The following is a 23743-nucleotide window of genomic DNA, read 5'->3' as shown; positions in this document are numbered from 1 at the left end:
TTTTAGATTTACAGCTGTAGATTCATGGGACTTCAGTGTGTGTTGTGTCATTTACATTTATAAAAATATAAAATTAAAATGAATTCAAGTAAAATGTTTAAAAATGTATGACCATTTGGTGCAATCTGAGAAAACCAAGCCTAAACAAAGTTGATTGTTTTTGCTCCAGAGATTTTACTGCTGTATCTGCCCACAATTATCAGAACATTCAAACAAATTTTATTCTGAACAAATGATGCTCAAATTCAACATTTTCATTATTCTGCTATTGCTACTTCTGTGCATTTATCACTGTATTAAATTTATTAATTAGGCCAGTTAAAGGTTTCAGATGTGTTTTTCCTTTTCGTTGAGGAGATACTAGTTTCTATATGTGGAGTTTAATCAGCACCAGCTGCCAGTTGCTGTTACAATCACAATCTAAATTTATATACCTGTAATATTGTTGGAGAACTGTGTTTTGTCAGTTTTAATGAAAATGTATATATTTTTGAGCTGTTAGAGCTCACACTGATATGCAAAACGGGCATGTAGCCCAACAATAGTTTACCCTGGTCTCATTCCTACACACGCACGCAAGCGCGCTCGCACACGAGCTTGGATTCCAGTGTGTCAGACTTCAAAAGAAACGCAGCCTTCAGTATTTTTTATTAAGGATCATGAACTATGATCCTGTTGTCAGAGTGGTGTCAGTGCAAAGCTCACTGATGGAAGCTGGATGTTAGCTGGTCAGGAAACACAGGGCCGAGCCTTTAGCAGAATTTATTTGACAAATCGTTTCAACTTCATTTTCCTTGTAGCTCTGTTTTTGTCAGATGAGGCATTATGTGGGTTTTTTTGGACAATGTTTCTTGTCTTTTAATTTTGATCCCTGTGTGTGCGAGGAGTTAATACACAGTATCCACACTCAGATTGTTTTTGAGAAGATATTTATTGTGTTCTTGTGCCAAATGTGTCAATGCAATAAGGTCTTATACACTGTGGAGTTCTCAGCCTTTTTCCTGTGATTTGACTCTTTTTGGGCTGAACTCTGGGAGAGGCTTCATCTGCTGCGGTGCATCTTAACTCTGAACTGTACACTGTAGTAGACAGGCCAAGGAGAAACCTGCTGTACAGAGTCATTCAGCAGACAGTGTAAGTGTTCCCTTGTAGCGGACTCAGATTCACGGGATGTAGCAGGGGCAAATGTGACTGTCGGAAAAGACTTCAACATTTACGCTTTCAGTTAAACTGTGTATGCCTCTGAAAAAAAGAACAGGAATTGAGTTAATTTTGCTCATGTATATTTATCTTCTTTACTTTATTGCCTCATAGTTTTTGCTTCTCTCACAGAATTCCTAAAAAACAAAACAAAAAGAAAGCCTTTTACCGTTATTGGTACTCGGTGAACTTTGCTTTGTAAACGGAGACATATTCATGTGATCTTTTACTATTTGAATTTCCTCATGAGCCATAAACATGTGTGGCTCTTTGCCTGGGTGGGGTGTAAACTTTTGTGGGTCCTGATTGCTGATTGATTAATATTCTGCAAATAAAATATAAAGTATGTATTTGCATTGTTTTGTCACTTTTTATTTTCACAGAAACCTTTAATATTCAGCATTTTGATTAAATCAGATCTTTGGCACACATTTTCACAAAATAGATGTAACATTGTCTTAAAAAAAAGTATTAAAAAGATCTTCTGTTTTTACCCGAGTCTCATGCAGAAGAAATGCAATGCCTAAGGTGTTTTACAAAAAGGAGCAAAATTAGATTGCATAGCTTGTAAAATGTAAAAAAAAAATAAAAAAAAAATAGTCATAATGTTCACTTTACATTATCAAATGGAAACAGAACATTTGGTAAACAGAGTTTACGTTGATTTGCAACTTTTTGGCTCATGATACTGACTTGCTCATGCACTTGGAAAGAAAAAGGCAAACATCTTATCTTCTTAATCATCATACAGTCAACAGTTTACCCTCAGATTGGTTACCACTCATTTAGTTCAAGGATATGGAAAGTATGGAAAGGCACTGTAGATACTCAAATCAGAAGTCCAAATGGCAAAGTAATTCAGCACGCTTGATAAACACAAGAACAAGACATGAAATCTCTCTGGTGAGAAGTTGTGACCTGAAACCTGTTCTTTGTGACAGCTTGAAGCTCGGTGATGAGCTCAGAGAGAAAGGGCCTATTATCTAGGATCTCCAAGTACTCTAGGTCCTGCAGCTTGTGAAGGTGTAAGAAATCTTTCTTGGGTACGTAATCATGCCGAATTTTGAGACTTCTGAGCTTTGGAAATTGTCGTGGGATTTCAGCAATGTGAGCTCCCAAATGTGAGGGCCAGGGGTCTACATGGAGGTGGACGAGATTCGGTACCTGCACTGCAACGGCCGCCATGTCCTCTGTGGATAATCCTGCAACACACAGTGTGAGACTGGTCACTGATGCTGGAATGGAGCTGGCATACATCATAACAGGTGGACCCTTCACGATGACCAGGGTTGACAGCTGAGGGAGGTCATGCAGCCACGTTTCCAGGTGATGCACAGGTGGCTCCAAGTTTTCAGCCATCTCCTGAGTCGAATGCTTGTAGAAAATAGCAAGACGTTTGAGGCCAGGCATGAGCCTCATTGCATCTTCTGGCAATGCGTGATCCAAGCAGTCGATCAGTTCCAAACTGGACAGGACTGGGGCTTGCGAATCTGGGTTTGATGTGGGAATACTGTGAAAGGCACAATGTGTGTGCACAACACACACTGAGAGATGCTTCAGTTTAGGCAGGCATTTAAGTATGGAGCGAATCATCCAGATTGTTTCTCCAAAGATTCCCCTCTGATGCCACACCAGGGATGTAAGATTTGTAAACTGGGATACTGCAGAAATGAAGCTGCCCCATATTTTGGAAAATGTAAAACCACACATGCTAAGGTGTGTCAGCTGCTGGGGTTGACACACTGTGGATGCATCTAACAAAAGGGGAGTGGAACTGCCTCTGACAGCCAGACGTTTCAGATGTGGAAAGTCCTTTACGCAGCTGAGGCTCTCCTGAGTGCTTCGGGCCATTATCACTGTGGTGAGAGTAGGAAGGGACAGGGCGAGCTGTTTGCAGTCCTTGGCTTTGGTGCTCATCACCACCACACTGGTGACTTTTCTGCGGCGAAGAGTGGCCCAGAACTGGCTGTTGTAAGAGCCATTTTTAAAATCCAAAACTACTGTCCAGTCTCTCCAGAGAGACCCGTGATCGACAAGTTTCTTGAAGTATTTGCAAGATGCCCGGACGTTGAACTTGTCTGCTGCTGACAGATACCCAAAAATGTGGTTCCAGATTTCAGCGGGAAACTGTGGAGACGGCTGTGCCATCCTCTTTGCTCTGCAGACGGATATGTCAGCTTCTCGGCTAACTCTAGCGTCTATTTTACCGTTACCGAAAAGTAGAAATGCTACTCTTCACACCACGCTTGCTGCTTCAAGTTGACACGGAAGCGTCGTTTGGCAATAAAAGTGATTGACACAGTAACAATCCAATTATTGTGAAGATGACGCCCATAACTCCCCTCTGATTGGCTGACGGTCCAATATATACTCTTCTCGCGTCTTTCCTCTTCCTCTTTCTTTCACGCGACCCTCCCATAAGGTAAGACTCCTTACTGCCTGCTCAACAAATAACGAGAAAAAGATCTTTATGCCAATTATGTTACATGGAGTTTATAAATTCACGAGCTAAGTATATATGGCGCTTAACAACATGCAATTTGTGTCCCAGAAACGTACCGCGATGCGCTTTAGCCAAGCGAGGCCTGCTAAAATATTGCTAGCCATTAGCCGGCTAACGTTAGCTGTCGGCCACATGTCAGGAGTGTACCGTGGTCCTGGTTGTGTTGTTTGTTGTTCTGTTTATAAAGTAAATCTACTAACGTTTTTGTTCCCTGGATGTGTAGATACTACCTTGTCTTTAAACCAGCTGTGAAGCGATCCTTGGAAGCACTGCAAAGATGCCCAGGGAAGACAGGGCCACGTGGAAGTCCAACTATTTTATGAAAATTATCGTAAGTATGGGCTGGTATTCATCAGTTTACCTTATGTACTCACAACCTTAAGCTTTATTATATATTCCTCTATATTGCAATTAGTCTGACATACAGTGGTACGTTTGCAGCAACTTCTGGATGACTATCCCAAATGCTTCATTGTGGGTGCAGACAATGTCGGCTCCAAGCAGATGCAGACCATCCGTCTGTCTCTGCGCGGAAAGGCTGTGGTGCTGATGGGTAAAAACACCATGATGCGCAAAGCCATCCGAGGCCACCTGGAGAACAATCCTGCCTTGGAGAAGTAAGTTTACTGTCCCCTTTCTGCTGTTTGCTCCCTCCAGCCATGAGATTTTATGTAGCAGGATATCTACTGTGCAGCCTGTGTGGTGCTGTATTGTCGTTCCCCCTGCTAAAAGCATCATGTTTCCTCGCTATCTCTGTCTGTCTGTGTCTCTTGACTGCCAGAGACGTAAGGTTTCAGACATTTGAAAAATGCTCCTTTTTTTTTTTTTACAGATAATGATTTGCTAACATTTAACAGTTGATTCTATGATTTGACAGGCTCCTGCCCCACATCAAGGGGAATGTGGGCTTCGTCTTCACCAAGGAGGATCTGGCTGAAGTCAGGGACCTGCTGCTGGCCAATAAGGTGAGAGCCCAAAAGAGAAATCTGACTACAGGAGTACAAACAACCACACAGTGTGGACCACCTTATGTTCCGAACGAGCAATATGTTTGAGTTATGATCAGATTTTAAATGGCAGGACATCTACTGTGCAGCTCGTGTGGTGCTGCATTGTCGTTCCCCCTGCAAACATTAATTTGTTTCCTCGCTATCTCTGTCTGTCTGCATCTCTTGACTGCCAGAGACGTAAGGTTTCAGACATGCACTATCTGAAACTTAATTGTTTACCATGTTAAAACACTTAAGATTTAGTCTAAGCAGTATGATGTACTAATAGGTCACTCTATAAACCACCCCAGGTCCCTGCAGCTGCCCGTGCTGGAGCCATTGCCCCTTGTGATGTGGTGGTGCCAGCCCAGAACACTGGTCTGGGTCCTGAGAAGACCTCTTTCTTCCAGGCTCTGGGTATCACCACCAAAATCTCCAGGGGAACCATTGAAATCTTGGTGAGTTTGACAATTAAAATACTGTAGAAATCTGTGCTTGAAAGGCAGACATTTTATTCCCCACTTGTATTTGTTTGAACCAAGCTAGCAAATGTAAATCAAATTGTTCAATCCAGCAGCTAACCAGATTTTTTTCCTCTCTTCTAGAGTGACGTCGGTCTTATAAAGACTTGTGACAAGGTTGGTGCCAGCGAGGCCACGCTGCTCAACATGTTGAACATCTCACCCTTCTCCTACGGACTCATCATTCAGCAGGTCTACGACAACGGCAGTGTTTACAGCCCCGAGGTGCTTGACATCACAGAGGCATCTCTGCATGCCAGGTTCTTGGAGGTGAGAGGTCACGTTTGTCTACAGAATGTTCTTGAGACTAAACAAAAATTAAAAAAAACTTCTGTATGTATTAATATATGTAAATTGATTGTCTGACCATATATTGTTGTGAATTTTCTAGGGTGTGAGGAACATTGCCAGTGTGTGTATGGAGATTGGCTACCCCACTTTGGCCTCAGTCCCCCACTCCATCATCAATGGCTACAAGAGAGTCCTGGCTGTCACTGTGGAGACCGAATACTCCTTCCCCTTGGCAGACAAAGTATGATGCCTATGCATGTTAAACTATAAATTATACCACTAGTAAACTTGAAGGATAGGTTTTGGTGTAGCTTGCTACATTGGTCATCATCCAACAGAAATGCATTTTTCTATTTACATGTTTGGTCTCAGAATGCCCTCGAAAGATTTCAAGTTTTTACCTATAATACTTGTCAGACTGAGCTTAATATTTTTCCAGATTACGAAGCCATTTTGTGTAATTGGGAAATTAATATTACACTGTTTGTCCCCCACAGATTAAGGCCTTCCTGGCAGACCCAACTGCTTTTGCTGCTGTGGCAGCACCTGCAGCAGCTGCCGAGACAGCTGCAGCTCCAGCTGCTGCTAAGGAGGAAGTCAAAGAGGAGTCTGAGGAATCAGATGACGACATGGGCTTCGGTTTGTTCGACTAATAAAAATACAGCGAACAGAACCAGATTTGAGTCAAATAAGATCATGATTCAATAAAAACTCCTAAAAAACATTTTCCTTGTGTCACTTGTATAGTTGTATGGCTCATTTGATATGTTGTAGCATAAAATTAACATGTTTTGTAAATTAATGCATTCCACTGAACTGACAGTTGATAATAAAAAATAAACAATTCTCTCAAGTTGTAAACTAATAAATGTACTAGAGGAGAAAAGTTGTACATCACCTTTTTTCAGGAAGCTGAATGGGCAAATGCTAAAGATTTCCTCTTAAAGTGTGTTAATTCCCCAAAATAAGTGCCAGAAGAAAATGTAGGGATTTCACTAGTTACTCCAAGTCAAGTGAGAACTATTGGAGAAGTGTAGAGAAATGCATATGAAAATGTGGTATCTGAACATTTCAATGTAGTTGTATATTTTACAATACCTGCTCAGCTAAATTGCAGAATTAATTCCTAAATTGATATAGTGCAGAAATGACCAGAGTCATGGTAAAGGCACAAATCGTCACCTTCATAAAATAATGGCCCATGTCATCTTTTACAAAAAATGATTTCGTTGCCTAAATCATCTCATGATGCTGGCCACCTCTGGTAAAACCACCTACATCCTCAGTTGAACAGATCATGCGATTCTACCCCTGTAGTGGCTTAGGCTGTTTTATTTTGCTTAAGTCAAAAGACAATGTGACAGGCAATTTTACAAGCTTTTCAAGAGGGTGGCGGCTCCATCAAGAAGAACCAAAATCTACCTATCCACTGGAGTTATTTCCATGATCCAGGGCTTGTCCCCTATTGGTAAGTGATGAGGTTTACTATAAAATAAGCTGGGCTATTGCATAGTTATTTAGTCTTTTTAGTCAATGGAAATCTCACTTGAACATAATAGTAATCATAACATCATTTGACCGGTATTATAGTATGCCTGTTGTGCAGTGTCTAGAGGGAGCTTATGCACCCCTAGGGGTGCATGCACACCACTTTGGGAACCTCTGATGTAGCTTAATACAAGTGACCACAAGGCAATGAATGTTTTTCAGAATGATCACACATTTGTGACCGTACACCTCAAAGGGTTGAAATGTTTTTACATTTTGGTAGGAGATGCACTTGACAATTCTGACACTGATCAGGCCTCATCCACTGAAAATGACAATGAGACCGTTGTTGAATAGATGAAGCAGCATGTACCAGGCCAAGACTGTTTCAGATGGAGCAGACAGTAGCTTAAACACTCTCGTTGATGTTGTTGAAGATGCCTAGCAGACACATCCACACCATGAAGAGGACATATGATGTAATTTCCCAATTACACATGATATGATGATGTCATCAGCGATCCAGACTATACCCCATCCTGGACGTGTCCTCTGCCCCTGAAAATGAGGACAGCCTAACCATGGTGGCAACAACTCCAGAACAGCAGGATGAGGATGTTGATTTAAACAATACGGTTAAAAGGAAAATAAATAAATGCCTTAGTCCGGGAACATGGAAGCAAATTGAATCCAAGGAGAAACGTCTCAAAGAATGTCATACAAAGGTGGCAAAGAAATAAATGCAAAGGCTATCCTCCCTGCAACTCAAAGTTATGTCAGCGAGTCTTAACTCGAGACTGCCAAGTCATTACAGAAGAGAAGCAGCAGTGGATATTTCAGAAAACCTACAAAGACAAGAAGTTCCTTCTCCCAGGCACAACCATCTCCCAACTACATCGTGAATATCAACAGGCATCTGCAACTGCTGGAGTGAGGGCCGTTGGAATACGATATTTCACAGATGTGTTCCATGAAGAGAACTATTCCGTATTCATTCCGCCAAAAGATCAGTGTGATGTTTGTGTTTCATTCAAGCATGGGAATATCAGTAAGGCCGAATATGATGCACATGTCACCCAGAAAGATGAAGTGAGGCAAGAGAAATACAAGAATACAAGGATTCTGCGAATAATGAGAAGTCCGTTTGTACAATGGATTAGGTCCATTTCAAGCTGTCCTTCTTGGAGGACTCTGCGTGGGAAGCACTGCCACAGAGGGTACAGGTGCCAAATGAGCCGATAGCATGGATAAGAATGTTTCCATGTGCTCTACCAATCAAGGAGAGAAAGTTCCAGGACCTCCAGTCAATGAAACATGTCATGACCGTTGAGTGTCATCACTTCTTTGACAATTTGCCACATCAATAGGCATCAGTCAAGAACCCAGGAAAGAAGAGCTGGAGGGAGAAGTGAGGAGATGCACATGCCTCCTCAGCATTATGTTGAGTTAGTTTGTTAATTATGCTTTATTGTTGACAGAGTTGAAGGTTTAAAATGGCTTAAGTCACCAAGGCATGTTAAAAAATTTGCCTAAGTCATTTATTCCTCTTATTCCATGTCATCATTGACAGACATTGTTATTAGTATGTCAATAGTCATCTATTGTCATAACCTTTTTGACTGAAATTATTAATAAATATCATATAATCAGCATTTGGTTAAGTTTTTTGTGTTTCCTGAAAAACCTGGAAAAAATTACTTGGGCCATTATTTTAGGAAGGTGACGATATTTAACTTAAAGCAATTCTTTTCAGCTTGGGTTTTGCTTATATTCAGATTTGAACTTGAAAGCATATGAGCTGTAATTTTGGCTGACCTTGTGCTAAATTGCTGAAAGTAATGTTTCAGTCTGGAAGTGTCACCCTTTTCTAAGATGATTGAAAGTGTATAAAGATACACTCTTTGAATGCACTTTGAATAATGTTTTTTCACATGAAGTTAAATTACCTGGTTAGAAATTCTATAAATATATTTTCTACCTCATTGAAAAATACAGAATTTAGGTGAATGAAAGTTTCAAAAAGAAAGGAAAAATGTACATCCTTATAAAACATTTCATTACTAAATTACTACATTTAAACTACACAGTATACTTCTGAGCAAAATGCACTTTTATTTTGAAAACAATGGGCCGGAAATGGAATCGAGTTCGCGCAGCTGGAGAGTTGATGTGCAGTAGCCACAGGAGAATCGTCCGCTATGGCTGAGGTAAGATTTTAGGTTTTATACGTTTTAGAAAGATTCACGTGTCTCAATAAACTACACATTGGTTGCTTGTTGTGGATGTTGATGAAGGCTAACGTTGCCGTACTTTCCAGTAGCGTTGATGGCTCAGCAAACGTAAGCTAACGCTAGCGTTAGCCCACATATTCATTTACTCATTTTCCACCGAGTTAACATTACATAGGTGGTAAATGTCAGTGGATTAGAATTGTGTAAGCAACGAAATTAGATGTTGTGGTAACTTTTGTCTTGATAATCGTAGTTTATGTAAGTTATTGTTTAGGTTTTGCGAGATAAATTTGTGTTAGCTAGCTTCACAGTAGATGTTATTCTTCCAGCCTTTCTCTATGAAAGGTAGTGGCTTAAATTTGGATTGTTTGTCCAGACCCACAGCTTACAGGACCTCCAGCAGCCAACTATCTCCTCCAAGGTGTTTATCCAGAGAGACTACAGCTCGGGAACCATATGCAAGTTCCAGACCAAGTTCCCCTCTGATCTTGAGTCAAGGGTGTGTACATTGCTTATGCGGATGTTATAATTGTTTGCTCAGCATTTAAGTAAGAAGATGGATGCAAACTGTTGGTGTGGTTTCAGGTCGATAAGCAGCAGTTTGAGGAGACCATCCAGGCTCTAAACAACCTGTACGCAGACGCAGAGAAACTTGGAGGGAAGTCCTATTTGGAGGGTTGCCTGGCTTGTCTAACCGCCTACACCGTCTTCCTCTGTATGGAGACACATTATGAAAAGGTAAAACTGCTCCAGGGCTTTGTTGTGAATGGCATCAATTCATATTTCTTCTGCAGTTGAGCTTATATCTGTGTTCTGCTCTGTCTCTCTGTGTACAGGTGTTAAAGAAGATTGCCAGATACATTAAAGACCAGAATGAGAAGATATATGCTCCCAGGGGCTTGTTGCTGACTGACCCTGTAGAGAGAGGCCTCAGAGTGGTATCCTTAACCTGGCTAACGTTTGATAAACTGCATGATCTCGAGGGATAACTGACAGTAATGGAGTCTAGGGACTATGCAACCAATTGTTGCCCAAGGAGTATGTCTGTGTTGTTTTCATACCTTGCTACTTCCACATGGTGATATAACAAGCTATTGTTTTTGTTTGGTTTCTGTGTGTGTTGTTTTGGTCACGACTAGACTCCAGATCAGCAATTTTTTGACAAGTGTTAAGATATGGCAATGAACAGTTGAATAGGATGGAGGTCTGAGGTAAGGTTAGGCTTATCAATAGGTTTTTCTGTGCGACCCACTCAAAAATCTTTCCACCTGCAGACTTGGTCAGAATAATCAGTAATTAGTTTGTTTTACACCTAAGTTAAAACACCGATTCTAATCTGACAAGTGTTTATTCAGCTTTAAGTAAATCCTATGGTAATTTGAATAATTTATTTTAAACTAATACTACTTTGTATATACTATTCTGACTCACTGAAGGTTGTTCAAAATGTGCCATTGTCCAGCTATTTCAGTCATCATTCTCTTCTAGCTAGTAGTGTGTTACTACCCTTTTCAAAATCCCAAGTCACGACAGGAAACGATAACAAAAACGTCAGAGCAGCAACCTACTTGCTGAAAGCTTTGACGAAGATTTGAATAATGCAATAAGGCCGGCCTGCTTAGTTCTTTTGTCTTTTGCTGAGATTTAGTCATTTTGATGCCAGTGCAAATGTTCCACCAAAACAAGTTCTCCCGCAACAGTATTTTGTAAGGCCACTATCAGTGCATCGTGAGCTTAGCATTGCTTGAGACGATTGTGATTGGTTCAGACAAATACAAACACCCCATCTACAAAAATGATATATTGGTGCAGCCAGAGCATTTTCTAGCTCTGACACTGCGAGGTGGCGATAGGACTGGCGTGGTGAGAATATATGAATTCTAAAAAAGGTAAAGGATGTCCACGTAGCATTCTGTATTTTCCTTAACTTGCTATCTCCCAGGTTGAAATCACCGTCTTTGAAGACAGAAGTATTGGTTCTGGAAGATAAATGAATTCTGGGTATGTTGTCATTCAGAGTCCGCTTCATTTAGAAAATGTTTGGAGCTTCAATATGATGGTTATTCCTGTTATTAAGGAAACCACAGTTTCAGGATTTGTTTTTCTTTCCCCCCCTAAAATTCACACATCAATCTTATTACACAGCATCAGTCAAATTGATCTTGAGGGTTCTTGAAATTCCATCATTTCATAATGGATGTGAAACACTTTGCAGGACTTTAAAATAAGCTATAACAATGCTGAAGACATCATTGGGTTGAGCCTTTGTTTATTCTCTAACAGAAATTTTCCTCTTTCTTTTACCTCAACTTAGGCTGATGACTCACCAGATACCCTCTATGTGTCTGACAGCACATATTCAGCCTCCTGCTTCGCCTGAATGATGTATATAATTTTACTCTGATCCTTTTTCTCTGTTATTTATAAGTACTCTACTGTCTGCCTATCCTTATACATTTGTAAATGTGTTTTCTTGTCTTTATATACACATGGTGAGGTTGATCAAGACCAGTCTTATTGGATAATGCCATTGTGTTAAATGCCCCTTTTTGACCATGGCAGTTATGGGTGATCTGGTGTGTGTATTGTTTTGCAAATGATGTAAAGTCACATAAAGTGTAGTCGCCAGGAATTAACACGGAGACTGGTTGAGTCTGAGTTGTTGCCACAGTCTGTAAACACTATGGTTATGGATCGTTCTCGACAGTATTAACATGATTGTTGCCTTTGTCGAGGAAAATGTTAGTTTAGTTTTATCTGTGCATAAACGTGACATACTTTTTGGGGTGGGGGTTGAACTGCAGATTTTTATGACTTCAAAGTTGGAGCATGTTTACCTTTAATAAGGCCATCACTAAATAATAACCTGACCTACATTATAAGAAATGTTATTTTCCTCACTGGCACACTACAACTGCACTTAATATCCCAAACCATATTCAACAGTCCATGCTACATGTTTGGCAAAATGTTTACTATCTGTGTTGGAAATATCATCCCTTTTTCCATTATCACCAAACATCACAGAATTTATTAACTCCACAAATTGATTGTAGATGGTGTTTTAACAACTGATCTACTTTTCTTACAAGTATTGTTATGTTTTATCTAACTAAACCTGTTGACCTTGTGTAGTGTTGGACCTTATTTCAAATATCAGAGTACAAAAGGCTTTGAAGAGAATGAGAACTAATATTAGGTTTGGGCAGTGTTTTGCAAAATTATTGCTTCCCTTATGTAAAATTATAAGTAATTAGTTATTACTGTATAAAAGTTCAAACTATAATTGCATTTGTGGTTCTCCTAGATTTCAGTGCATAAATCTTTCTGCATCTGTAGCAATCAATCAATTTCCAGAGGCCAATTTTGTTTTACCACCCGCATTCCCCAAGGACTCGCCTTACCCATGTCTCTGATTGGCTGTTTGGAACTGGTATAGGATCAGAGCCAATCAGAGGCACCGAAGGGACGGGGAGCCTCAGAATGCGGATGTGTCTTCAGGTAACGCGGGCAACATCTCCAGTAACTAATTCATTGTATACCTCTCCCGCGACTTTTTCTTACCAAAGCGCCGACTGACAAATCTAGAGACTTTTTGGAAAAACTAGCTACTTTATGCCACATTATGAAATATGTAGCAATGAAGAGCAGCGATTTGGAAATGCTCGGAGGTGACTTCTGGTTAACATGTTATCTTAATGAGCCACGTTTCAGTCACTTTTTCATACTCCTCCTGTTGCTTGACAACAGAAACAGAAATGTAAATGTAAAAAAAAAAAAAAAAGCCGTTTTAAATTATTATTTTTTTTTTTTATAATTCGGCTGTATTTAAAGAGTAAATCTGAGCACAAAGACTAAGAGAGAGAGAGAGACCGATGTTAAGGGTTGACACTCGGAAGAATGCAAATAAGACGTAATGACGTCAACATATGCAAATTAGCGCGGGCGTCATCTGGCGACTTTTCGAGCAGGCGTTAGCTACTTTCCACTGAAACGAGTTCCCACCACTGCTGCACCTGATTAAAACAATCCCAAGGCAGGACTGTACACTTGCTTCAGCTTTTACGGTAAGCACGTTGTAGTTACTAGAAGCATTCGGTAACGTCTGGCAGACTGACATTTAACGTTTCCGCACGTGGTTAACACTAGCCAAAGTAAGCTAGCTTTGTTATGAGTTTTTCAGGACATTTAAACATCAAAATACCAGCTAGTTTTCTGTTCTCATTGACTACAAATAACGTAGGAGTTGCTACTTTATTTCGGCTATCTTACTATAAGCAAGCTAACGTTCGTGGGCATCGTAATTTGCATTTGAATTATGAATTTATTTTAACGCTGCAGCTTTTTATGTCCGTACTATGTTAACTTCACTGCTGTCAACAGGACCCGTCCGTCTCTGTCCACCCTGGCGTTTCCTTGTTTCGATGGCATTTACCTCCCAAAGGAAGAAAGTGAATTCGTGCATCATGTCATGGATGAGCTTGAAGCATACCAAAAGACAAACAACCGCAACAGGTAACGTAAAATTACCACCAGCTAGAGTGGCCAGCTAGAAAAAAACGCACGTCCTCTTGAGGCTAGGAAAACCATTGTGTAATCAACAATCATGTCTGTACTTGACTTGCTGCTCTTCAGATACAGTTGACTTGTGACTTTATCGGGGAGATTAATTGTAATACATTTTGTAGTAATTCTAACCAAAAGCAGCATCAATAACTTGTGTATTCTATAAAAGTTCGACAAAAACTCAGGACTGGCAAATAATTCCAGAATTCCAAAGGCCACTAACACATGAAGGGCTCATTTAGATTTCAAGTGTTAATTTTGTGCCTTTTTAATAAGATGTGAGTGTTTTGGAGTGTTTCTACTCCGTATTTATTTCTCACTGGTCTCAGTGACACTGCCTGATGAAATAAGGGTCATATACCATGACACTTATGACTCAGTGCTGGGTTATGTTGTTGAAAATGATGTTGTGTTTATACAGCCCCCCCAAAAAACCCACTTTCTCCATCTCCACTGTCATGCTCTCTGTGTCTCTGTCCAGTGTGCTCCTGTTCCCCCCTCTACCCAGCAGATTGCGATACCTGATTCACAAGACCATAGAAGACCTGCCGGAGCTCACCACCTTTTCGGTGGGGGAGAGCTGGTGCCGCAGGGTGGTGGTCTGTCATTCTGAGCTCAGGTACTCAATGCAGTGTTAACCAAACCTAAATCTGTGTGTCTTGTGCATTTTTAATTTTAGTGTAAAACTGCTTTCCAGTTTTTTGCAGAGCGGGTTGGTTGTTCGTGGTCATCATGACATGTTTTTTTGTTCGTGTTTCTGTAGAGGTGAAGTTGAGGAAGAGAGTGATTTGGAGAGCAACAGCAGCTTGTGTGAAGAGTTGTTGAGCAGCAGGGGGGAGACGCGAGGCAATGTGAAGTCAAAACCTTCAATCCCATCAAGGAGTCGAGCACCTAAGAGGCCGGACAAGCCCCTCTACATGCCACGGGCCGCTCGAGAGAGACTGTCTTTACAAAACTCTCAAGGACCCACCACAGGCCAGGAGTTACCAAGCTCAGCTCGTCCTAGCAGTAGCTCCGTCAGCAGTTCATCTGACTCTTGTTTCTGTACTGAAACTACAAAGTACTCATCTATATCAGGACAAGGATCATTCCCTGAAGTAGCGGACAGTGTCGTTGACCCTCCTGCAGACAGTTCAGTGTTATGTCCTGAGGAGGAGAAACAAAAGTTGATGCTGAGGCTGAATGAAGATGAGGACCCTGTTTGGGACCAGATTCAGTCCTGCTTGTCTGACATGACCTTAGAGGAGAAGGAGAAGGACGAGGATGCCCTTGTTAATGTGCCATACAGTTCCCAGACAGAAGACTCAAGCACAGACACAGATGATGCAACTGAAGAGGTAAGTTAACACGCACTTAATTTTGATGGTCTAATTGTTTTCCTGTTATTTACTGTCGTGGATGAATTTGTTGGTATCACTAATGGCTAATTGAAGAAATGCTTTATTCTGAAATGTGATGAAATTAAAAGCAATTTTTTTGTGTGTTTATGTCTCAAAGTACAACAAAGAGAGTGTTAAAAAAATATATATATATAATGTTTCTTCTACAAATATTACTCTAACAAGACCCAGTTACATTTGGTGGTACCCTCATAAAAATTGAAATAATTGGTTTATAGTGATATTCCAAACAAGCAGTTTTTCTTGAAATTGTATCACACGTCTTCAATCTTGTAATCAGTCATTCAGTCTATTTAAATGGACTGAAATGGTCACTCAGCTGTTTGGTTTCATTGTGTGAACCACACATGGACCAGAGAAAGCAAAGCAAAGAGTATTCTGAGAAGAACTGAACAAAAACTATAAACAAGCATGTTAAAGGTAAAAGATAAGACCATCTCCAAGCAGCTTGATGTTCTTGTGACTACAGCTGAAAATGTCATTGGGAAGTTTAAGGTCCACAGGACTTTAGCCAACCTCCTTGGACACGGCCTGTTAAGAGAAGGAGAATGGACGCCAGATTAAACAGAAGCATAGTGTGAATGGTAGACAAAGAGTCAAGGCAAACATCCAAAGAAATACAAGCTCAACTCCAAGAGTCTTGGTACATCAAGGTCTGATTGCAGCATGTGTCACAGGCAACTCGGAAGGATTTCACTGGTAAAAGGAAAAACAAAAAAACCGAATTGGAATCTGCTAAAATTCTTTAAGGTGAACTTTCTTTGGCAATATAACACAAACTGGAGCTTTCTTGTAAGTCACATCAGCTGTGGGTTCACAGAACTTTTCCAGGAAAAGAACACCACGCCTGCTGTGAAACTTTGGGGAGGTTTGGTTCTGTTTTAGGGCTTCTTTGCTGCATCTGGCACAGGGTGTCTTGAAACTGTGCAGAGCACAATGAAATCTCCAGACTATCAAGGCATTCTGGAGCAAAACGTACTGCCTGGTATTAGAAAGTTATATTATAGGTCATTGGTCCTTCAACAGGACAAGGACCCAAAACACAGTTAAAATCACCCCAAAACGATTAAGAACAAAACATTGGACTATTCGAAAGTGGCCTTCTGTGAGTCCTGATCTAAATACTGTTAAACATCTATAGAAGGAGCTGGAACATGTTTGTAGGCACCCTTCAAACCTGAGACAGCTGGAGCAGTTTGCTCAGGAAGAGCGGACCAAACTACCTGCTGACATATGCAGAAGTCTCACTTGGAGCCACACAAGTCATTTGTTTACAGTGATCGTCCCTGAAGGTTGTGCAAAAAAACAACCAGTGTCCTATTAACTTTGCCATTTTTTAAAAAATTAAATATAATATTCTGTTTAATACAAATTTTTGATTTTATTAAGAATATACAAAACTACTTTTGTTAGTCTCAAATTATTGCAAAGAAAATTGTCTTGTTGAGCAAACCAACAAATTCTTTTATGATTATTCCCCCCCCACAGATATATATATATATATATACACACATATATCAGTATTATCATCTTCATTGGGTTCCATTGCTCGATATGTTTTTTTTTTTATTAACCTGCACTTTTCATAAACCTATTCATGTAAAGGTAATATTGTATGTGTTGTTTGTTCTCTCAGATCAAGGCACATCTAAAGGAGGCTGCTACTGTTTCCATTCAGCGTGTCGAGAAGGACTTCTCTATGTACGAGAATGTGTGCATGAACTCTGATGACTTTGGCCACGTGATCGAGATCTACGACTTCCCAGCTATGTTCAAGACAGATGATCTTGTCGATGCATTTATAGAGTACAGGTGTGAGCAGAGAAATTGAATTGCATTAGATTTAGCTGAGGAACTCCGAGTTGAAGTTTTCTCAGTCTTTAAACTTTGTGGTGTGTAGCTGAGAGGTTTTCTATTTGTAACAAACGAGTGATGAAGCCACCAAGTTCATAAAGTGCTTCCCTCTTTTGCAGTAATGGTGGAATGAAGATCAAGTGGGTGGACAACACACATGCACTCGGGGTTTTCTCCAGTGAGTCAGCAGGTGAGAGCTTCCTCTGTATAATGAATGTGGCGCTGGGGTTGAGGTTAAAAGCTGGAAATGACTGATGTGTGTGTTGTGTCATACGCAGCTCTCCATGCCCTCTCCATCTGCCACCCACTGCTGAAGGTACGAGCACTGGCTGAAGGCAGTAAAAAAGCCCAAGGCAAGGCCTTCAGGCGGGCAGGTAGGAGATTCACCTACGTGTGTTTAGGATATCTTAAGCCACAATATTGTTATTTTGTTAACCATTGGGCTAAATGCTGATGATGTGGATCAGAGTGCTGTTTCTGTGTCTTCCTCCAGAGTTTATCCAGCCAGTGAAGGACCGTCCCAGGACAGACAGTGCTGTTGCCAGGAGGATGGTGACCAGAGCCTTGGGCATACAGGGACGAGGCAGAGGGTACCGATATTGAAGGGAAAAGCAAACCACTGTTGGCATACACTACAGGTAAAGCAAACTCACTTTTATGTTCTAACATTAAAACACCTTAGAGTTGGAATTACTATAAATTAATTTGATTTGTGTCCCTTGAAAGTCAGCCTGTGGGCAACAGTGATCACAACACTAAACTTGGGTTGTCACATGAAAAACCACATAACCGCAGAATACAGTCCTGTGAAAATTCCGCACAAGGGCCGATCAAAAAGTTCCAACTCTACCCGAACGGTAGGGAACCGCTGAGACAGCGGCAGTCATTAATATATCTATGAATTCTGCATCGTTTCTAAGAGTGCTTGAAGATAACGTGAGGCCATTTGACCAAAAGTTGAAGTGTTTTAACAGGCCAGTGATCCTCAACTCAAAAGGAAGTTATCGAAGTTTATGTCAAGATAAAAAGCCCAGATTTGAATCGACTCGTATGACGATTCCAAATAGGAAGTACATGCAAGAAAATCAAACGTCCTTCCTGTTAAAAGGAAGTTTTTCCTCCCCACTGTCACCAAGTACTCACTCTTTTTAGGAATTGTTTTGGCTTTTCGCAATAAAAAGTTTCCCGAGATGTGATTTGATGGCATATGATTTGAAATGGAACTAGATTTTGCCTCAAAATAATATTACATTTATTGATATAAAGTACCACTCAAAAGTTTGGACACACCTCTCATTCAATGGTTTTTCTTAATTTTTTTCTACATTGCAGATTAATATTGAAGACATGAAAATTATGAAGGAACACATGGTAAACAAAAAAGTGTTAAACAAACCAGAATATGTTTTATATTTTAGATTCTTCAAAGTAGCCACCTTTTGCTTTGATGACAGCTTTGCACTCTTGGCATTCTTTCAATCAGCTTTACGAGGTCGTCACCTGGAATGGTTTTCAATTAACAGGTGAGCCTTGTCGAGAGTTAATTTGTGGAATTTCTTGCCTTCTTAATGTGTTTGAGACCATCAGTTGTGTTGTGCAGAGGCAGGGTTGGTGCACAGCTCTATACAGTGAATAGGCTAATTCGACTACAGTTCTAATCCATATTATGGCAAGAATCACTCAACTAAGTAAAGAGAAACAACAGTCCATCATTACTTTAAGACAGGAAGGTCAGTCAATCTGGAAAATTAAAAGAACTTTGAATGCAGTCGCGAAAACCATCAAACGCTATGATGAAACTGTCTCTCATGAGGACAGGAAGGCCAAGAGTCACCTCTGCTGCTGAGGATAAGTTCATTAGAGTTACCAGCCTCAGAAACTGCAAATTAACAGCACCTCAGATTAGAGCCCACATAAATGCTTCGCAGCGTTCAAGTAGCAGACACGTCTCAACATCAACTGTTCAGAGGAGACTGCGTGAATCAGGCCTTCATGGTGGAATTGCTGCAAAGAAGCCACTACTGAGGAAGAACAAGAAGAAATGGGCCAAGAAATGCAAGGAATGGACATTAAACCATTGGAAATCTGTACTTTGGTCTGATGAGTCCAAATTTGAGATTTTTGGTTTCACCCGCCGTGTCTTTGTAAGACGCCGAAAAGGTGAGCGGCTGGTTTCTACATGTGTGGTTCCCACCGTGAAGCATGGATGAGGAGGTGCTTTGCTAGTGAAACTGTTGGTGATTTATTCAAAATTCAAGGCATACTTAACCAGCATGGCTACCACAGCATTCTGCAGCGACATGCCATCATGTCCGGTTTGCGCTTAGTTGGACCAGCATTTGTTTTTCAACAGGACAATGACCCCAAACACACCTCCATGCTATGGAAGGGCTATATGACCAAGAAGGAGAGTGATGGAGGGCCACGTCAGATGACCTGACCTCCACAATCACCCGACCTAAACCCAATTGAAATGGTCTGGGATGAGTTGGACCGCAGGGTGAAGGCAAAGCAGCCAACAAGAGCTCAGCACCTCTGGGAACTCCTTCAAGACTGTTGGAAAACCATTCCAGGTGACGACCTCATGAAGCTGATTGAAAGAATGCCAAGAGTGTGCAAAGCTGTCATCAAAGCAAAAGGTGGCTACTTTGAAGAATCTAAAATATAAAACATATTCTGGTTTGTTGAACATTTTTTTGTTTACCACATATGTTCCTTCATAGTTTTGATGTCTTCAATATTAATCTACAATGTAGAAAAAAAAAATTAAAGAAAAACCATGAATGAGAAGGTGTGTCCAAACCTTTGACTGGTACTGTATTTGTTTAAAAAATTATCAAATGTTCTACATGTCAGAAAAAGCTGAAAATGTACTATTTCACAGGACTGTATACTGAACTCTTCTCTTCACGTTCATCCTGCGTGGCTTTGAAAGAATTTTAGGGCACTAAAACATTACAAAAGTTTGTTTTCACCATTTTTTATTTAAAAAAAATGTAATGCTTTTCCACATTCATCCATGCATACAAAATAAAAACCACAAATAACAAGTGCCCTTATAAAATGAAGGATCCTTGAACTGCTACATTAGAAAAAAAAGTTTAAAATTTACAAAACCATTAAGAGGCATTTTCACATACATGTAGCTGTTACAGTACTTCCACAATTTCATAGTCCCTGACGGTAATAATTTAACAAAACTCAGACAATGAGAAAAGAAGCCGAAGGGGGTGTACAGATTATGAAGATAAAAATGTTTGTCTACTGTCACAACCAAGAAAACAAATCAATAAATAGAACATTAGCAAAAGTGAGCTCAAGTCTGTCGAACACAAAAAAACATTTTTATGAAATTGGATACAATCCTCCTGAGAAAAGGAGTGATGTTTTGTTGTCATACAACATGCATGCTGCGCTGTATCAGATATCATACATATCGGTACTGTATTCGTTTTCAGTCTGGAGTTGATAAAACCTTTAATCATCCAATACTGTTGAAGCAAATGTGATTCGTACACCTGCCCTTCAATTCAGATGTTAAAAAAAAACAAACATACAATGCAAGATTCAGAATTTTTAGCACCAGATTTCACGGAAAACAATTCTCATCTGACTAAAGTGAGCTCGACATAGAGGTCAGGGTCTTGTCTATTATTTTTTTTAGTTTGAGGCCTTTTTAAAAACAGCTAAAGTTTTGGCTTAGAATTCAACTGTTGGCACAGGTAGTTTAAAAAGTTATTTGGCTGCAATCCTCATGGGATTGTCCTAAGTGCATCAGGCCTGACCACTGCTGCACTGACAACAAAGGCAAAATCGCTGAAAGATACAAACACTGTAGTACAGCTGAATGTGGTTAATGGATTTAGTAAGCAAGCTGTTCATTTTCCCCTCCGAGTCATTGTTTATTGTACCAGATGAACCCAGAGTTCCAACAACAACCCAACACTGCTTCAAGGAAGCAAAACCGTACAGCCCCCTCTAGTGGTTGTCAAATAGAAGTATACGCTTCCTTGATGCTGTCCGTCCGTCTGTGTTGTCCATCTCAGGTCTACCTGTGAGAGAGCTGGTTGGTCAGCAATCCGGGGAATGTGTCCTCTGTTTCTGAACTCCGTGTGCCACCTGTGAAGTTGGACAGAGGTTGATAAAGACATTAGCAATATTCTGGAGCGCAAGACAAATAAATGATAAACTCCTTCATGAAGCTTTGGGTAAACAAATCTAAAATTGAGTCGGTGCCACCTTTTTTTATTTGATTAAAATGTACCATCCAAACAAGCTATTCAGACACTAACTATGCCTGATGTTGCAGTGATGTTGCAACTTGAAAAATATTGACTAAAAAAATCAGGCAAACCTTCATTTAAAGTTATTTTGCTCTTCCTGTTTTCTACAGAAAGGTCCAGCAGAGGTCTGCCTCCCTTCACTGATCATCGGATGAGACTCCACAGCTGCCACAAACAGCTAACTGCTCTGTGGCTCTGTTTGCCTTCTTCAGTGATCACTACAGGAGGTTGGCAAAGTGAAAGAGACTGACGGAGAGCACTGCCCCGCATCACCAACATCATCCACCCTGATCAAGTGTCTCTGAGTAAGACACAGAAGATGAACTCAGAGACTCTGTTTTGTATAAGTAGGTCCATCTGCAGATGCACAGTACCACACAAAAGACCTACTACAGTTAGGGTTAGTGGCAGCTCTCTCAGGGGGGGTGTTGTGTAGTCTGCAAGATCGCAGATAGACTGATCTTCATTCTACAGCTCAGCCTGACCCCTGACGTTTGGACATTACTGTTGAGGTTTGTGTTGTTTATTATACTAATGAGGCAATTACAGCACCAGCATTAATGAATATAAAAACCGTTTGATGCATTTACGATTTCAGATAGCATTGAAGGTTGAAGGATTAAATGGGGCACACTCGTACTACTATTGCACGTTGACCAGAGATTAAAATGTGTTTCCTTGTCAACTAGGTGTAACAGCATTGGTTGCAAAATTCACCTTAAGTGTTATTGATACCTTTCTTATTTTATGTCAGATTCCTCATCAGGATTTGGTCAAAAAAGTATATTGCTTGTAGATAACGGGTAATGTGGATCCACTAACAGAATGTTTTTTTTACGTTTTCAGAAGCCATCATTTAAAGTCTGACACTGTTGTCAAAGCAATGTTATACTGGACACAGATATCTGCTAACGTTTTGTTTTTAAAAAAAACATTTTTTTTCAACAAATTCCCAGGTGTTAAATTGTTCTTTGTATTTTTGTCCGTCTAAATAACACAGAACTACCTTAGACAAAGTGTTTAAGCTCTTTACGCCACGTTACACAAAACTTTTTGATCCACTGGAGTTTGAGCTTTGCAAACGTGGAATGTTATGTCCCTTTATAGTCATGGGTGTAACCATCGCGAGGCGGTGTGGGGGGGGACTCGGAGCAAGCGACTTTCGAATAGAAGTTTTGCTTGAAATGCCCACGTCTAGTATTAAGAACAGTTTACAATGTACAGTTTAACAATGACCTGAAACGTAATGTATTAGCTTATTTACTGAACAGTTACCTGTTTAGGTATCTGTTACTGTCTGAAAAAAATATGTTGCTGTCATTGCAAAAACAAAATGTAACAAGCAGAATTTTCAGTACATCAAATTAAAATGATCTAGTCAAGTTGAAATAGTTACATCTGGTCACAAGACAAATCAACAACATAGAAATGAAAACACATTTGGTCTTGATTACACAATATTTGCTTAAATATCCTTTGGATATGTAATTATATACGTGTGCGTGTTTATATCTATATAAATATAGAGTATATATATATATATACACATATATACATTATATTACATTACTGCCACACCTGTTCTCGATCAAGAAATCACTTATTTAAAAAAAAATAAATTTCACTTTATTAATCCCCGAGGGGAAATTTCTTCGCTACAGCAGGGGGGCTACCAGGGGGGAGCTGCTGCAACGGGCTGCCACTAGCGCGGCGCCAGGTAACCTGACCTGAGGTGCATGTTTTTGGATGATGGGAGGAAGCCGGAGAACCCGGAGAGAACCCACGCAAGCACAGGGAGAACATGCAAACTCCGCACAGAAAGGCCCAGGACCGGATTCGAACCCTGAACCTTTTTGCTGTGAGGCGACAATGCTAACCACTGCACCACTGTGCCACCCAGCAAAATTAAATAGGACCTGCCTGACAAAGTGAAGTAGACCAAAAGATCCTCAAAAGCTAGACATCATGCTGAGATCCAAAGAAATTCAGGAACAAATGAGAAAGAAAGTAATTGCGATCGATCAGTCTGGAAAAGGTTATAAAGCCATTTCTAAAGCTTTGGCACTCCAACGAACCACAGTGAGAGCCATTATCCACAAATGGAGAAAACGTGGAACAGTGGTGAACCTTCCCAGGAGTGGCCGGCCGACCAAAATTACCCCAAGAGCGCAGCGACGACTCATCCAAGAGGTCACAAAAGACCCCACAACAACATCCAAAGAACTGCAGGCCTCACTTGCCTCAGTTAAGGTCAGTGTTCATGACTCCACCATAAGAAAGAGACTGGGCAAAAATGGCCTGCATGGCAGAGTTCCAAAATGAAAACCACCGCTGAGCAAAAAGAACATTAAGGCTCGTCTCATTTTTGCCAGAAAACATCTTGATAATCTCCAAGACTTTTGGGAAAATACTCTGTG

At 40.4% G+C, this 23743-nt stretch overlaps 4 protein-coding genes across 5 annotated transcripts in view; 3 read left to right on the top strand and 1 right to left on the bottom strand.

Moving 5' to 3' along the window:
• Positions 1-3564: 3564 nt before the first annotated feature.
• On the top strand, positions 3565-6228 carry rplp0 (ribosomal protein, large, P0). Its single transcript, XM_069158370.1, has 8 exons — positions 3565-3622; positions 3927-4034; positions 4145-4320; positions 4581-4668; positions 5004-5150; positions 5298-5483; positions 5605-5745; positions 6002-6228. Exons 2-8 carry the CDS (start codon positions 3981-3983, stop codon positions 6155-6157), a joined length of 948 nt encoding a protein of 315 aa, XP_069014471.1. The 5' UTR covers positions 3565-3622; positions 3927-3980; the 3' UTR covers positions 6158-6228.
• Positions 6229-9112: 2884 nt separating this feature from the next.
• Positions 9113-12353, top strand: golga7 (golgin A7). The gene is made up of 6 exons (XM_069158359.1): positions 9113-9199; positions 9600-9722; positions 9809-9961; positions 10060-10161; positions 11166-11224; positions 11538-12353. Exons 1-5 carry the CDS (start codon positions 9191-9193, stop codon positions 11211-11213), a joined length of 435 nt encoding a protein of 144 aa, XP_069014460.1. The 5' UTR covers positions 9113-9190; the 3' UTR covers positions 11214-11224; positions 11538-12353.
• A 755-nt stretch (positions 12354-13108) lies between these two features.
• On the top strand, positions 13109-22766 carry r3hcc1 (R3H domain and coiled-coil containing 1). Of its 2 annotated transcripts, XR_011178721.1 has the most exons (10): positions 13109-13290; positions 13607-13738; positions 14271-14408; positions 14553-15126; positions 16826-17001; positions 17163-17233; positions 17322-17417; positions 17537-17681; positions 21090-21251; positions 21437-22766. XR_011178721.1 is itself a non-coding variant. In XM_069158343.1 (9 exons), exons 2-8 carry the CDS (start codon positions 13695-13697, stop codon positions 17644-17646), a joined length of 1209 nt encoding a protein of 402 aa, XP_069014444.1. In that variant the 5' UTR covers positions 13109-13290; positions 13607-13694; the 3' UTR covers positions 17647-17681; positions 21437-22765. The 2 variants fall into 2 exon arrangements, 1 of the variants encoding a protein (XP_069014444.1); XM_069158343.1 differs by lacking the exon at positions 21090-21251 and having other exon boundaries at positions 21437-22765.
• The window catches only part of loxl2a (lysyl oxidase-like 2a), a 32561-nt gene continuing 28825 nt past the window's right edge, over positions 20008-23743 (bottom strand). Inside the window, exon 14 of the mRNA XM_069158329.1 lies at positions 20008-21162. Coding sequence (XP_069014430.1) covers positions 21092-21162 — 71 coding nt within the window. The 3' untranslated portion in view covers positions 20008-21091. The remainder of the gene's footprint in view (positions 21163-23743) is intronic.

This window comes from Embiotoca jacksoni, unplaced genomic scaffold (assembly GCF_022577435.1).
Source record: "Embiotoca jacksoni isolate LCO1_2020_lvr unplaced genomic scaffold, fEmbJac1.0.p SCAF_1, whole genome shotgun sequence".
Taxonomy (NCBI): domain Eukaryota; kingdom Metazoa; phylum Chordata; class Actinopteri; family Embiotocidae; genus Embiotoca; species Embiotoca jacksoni.
This window is presented reverse-complemented; position numbering and strand designations above follow the sequence as displayed.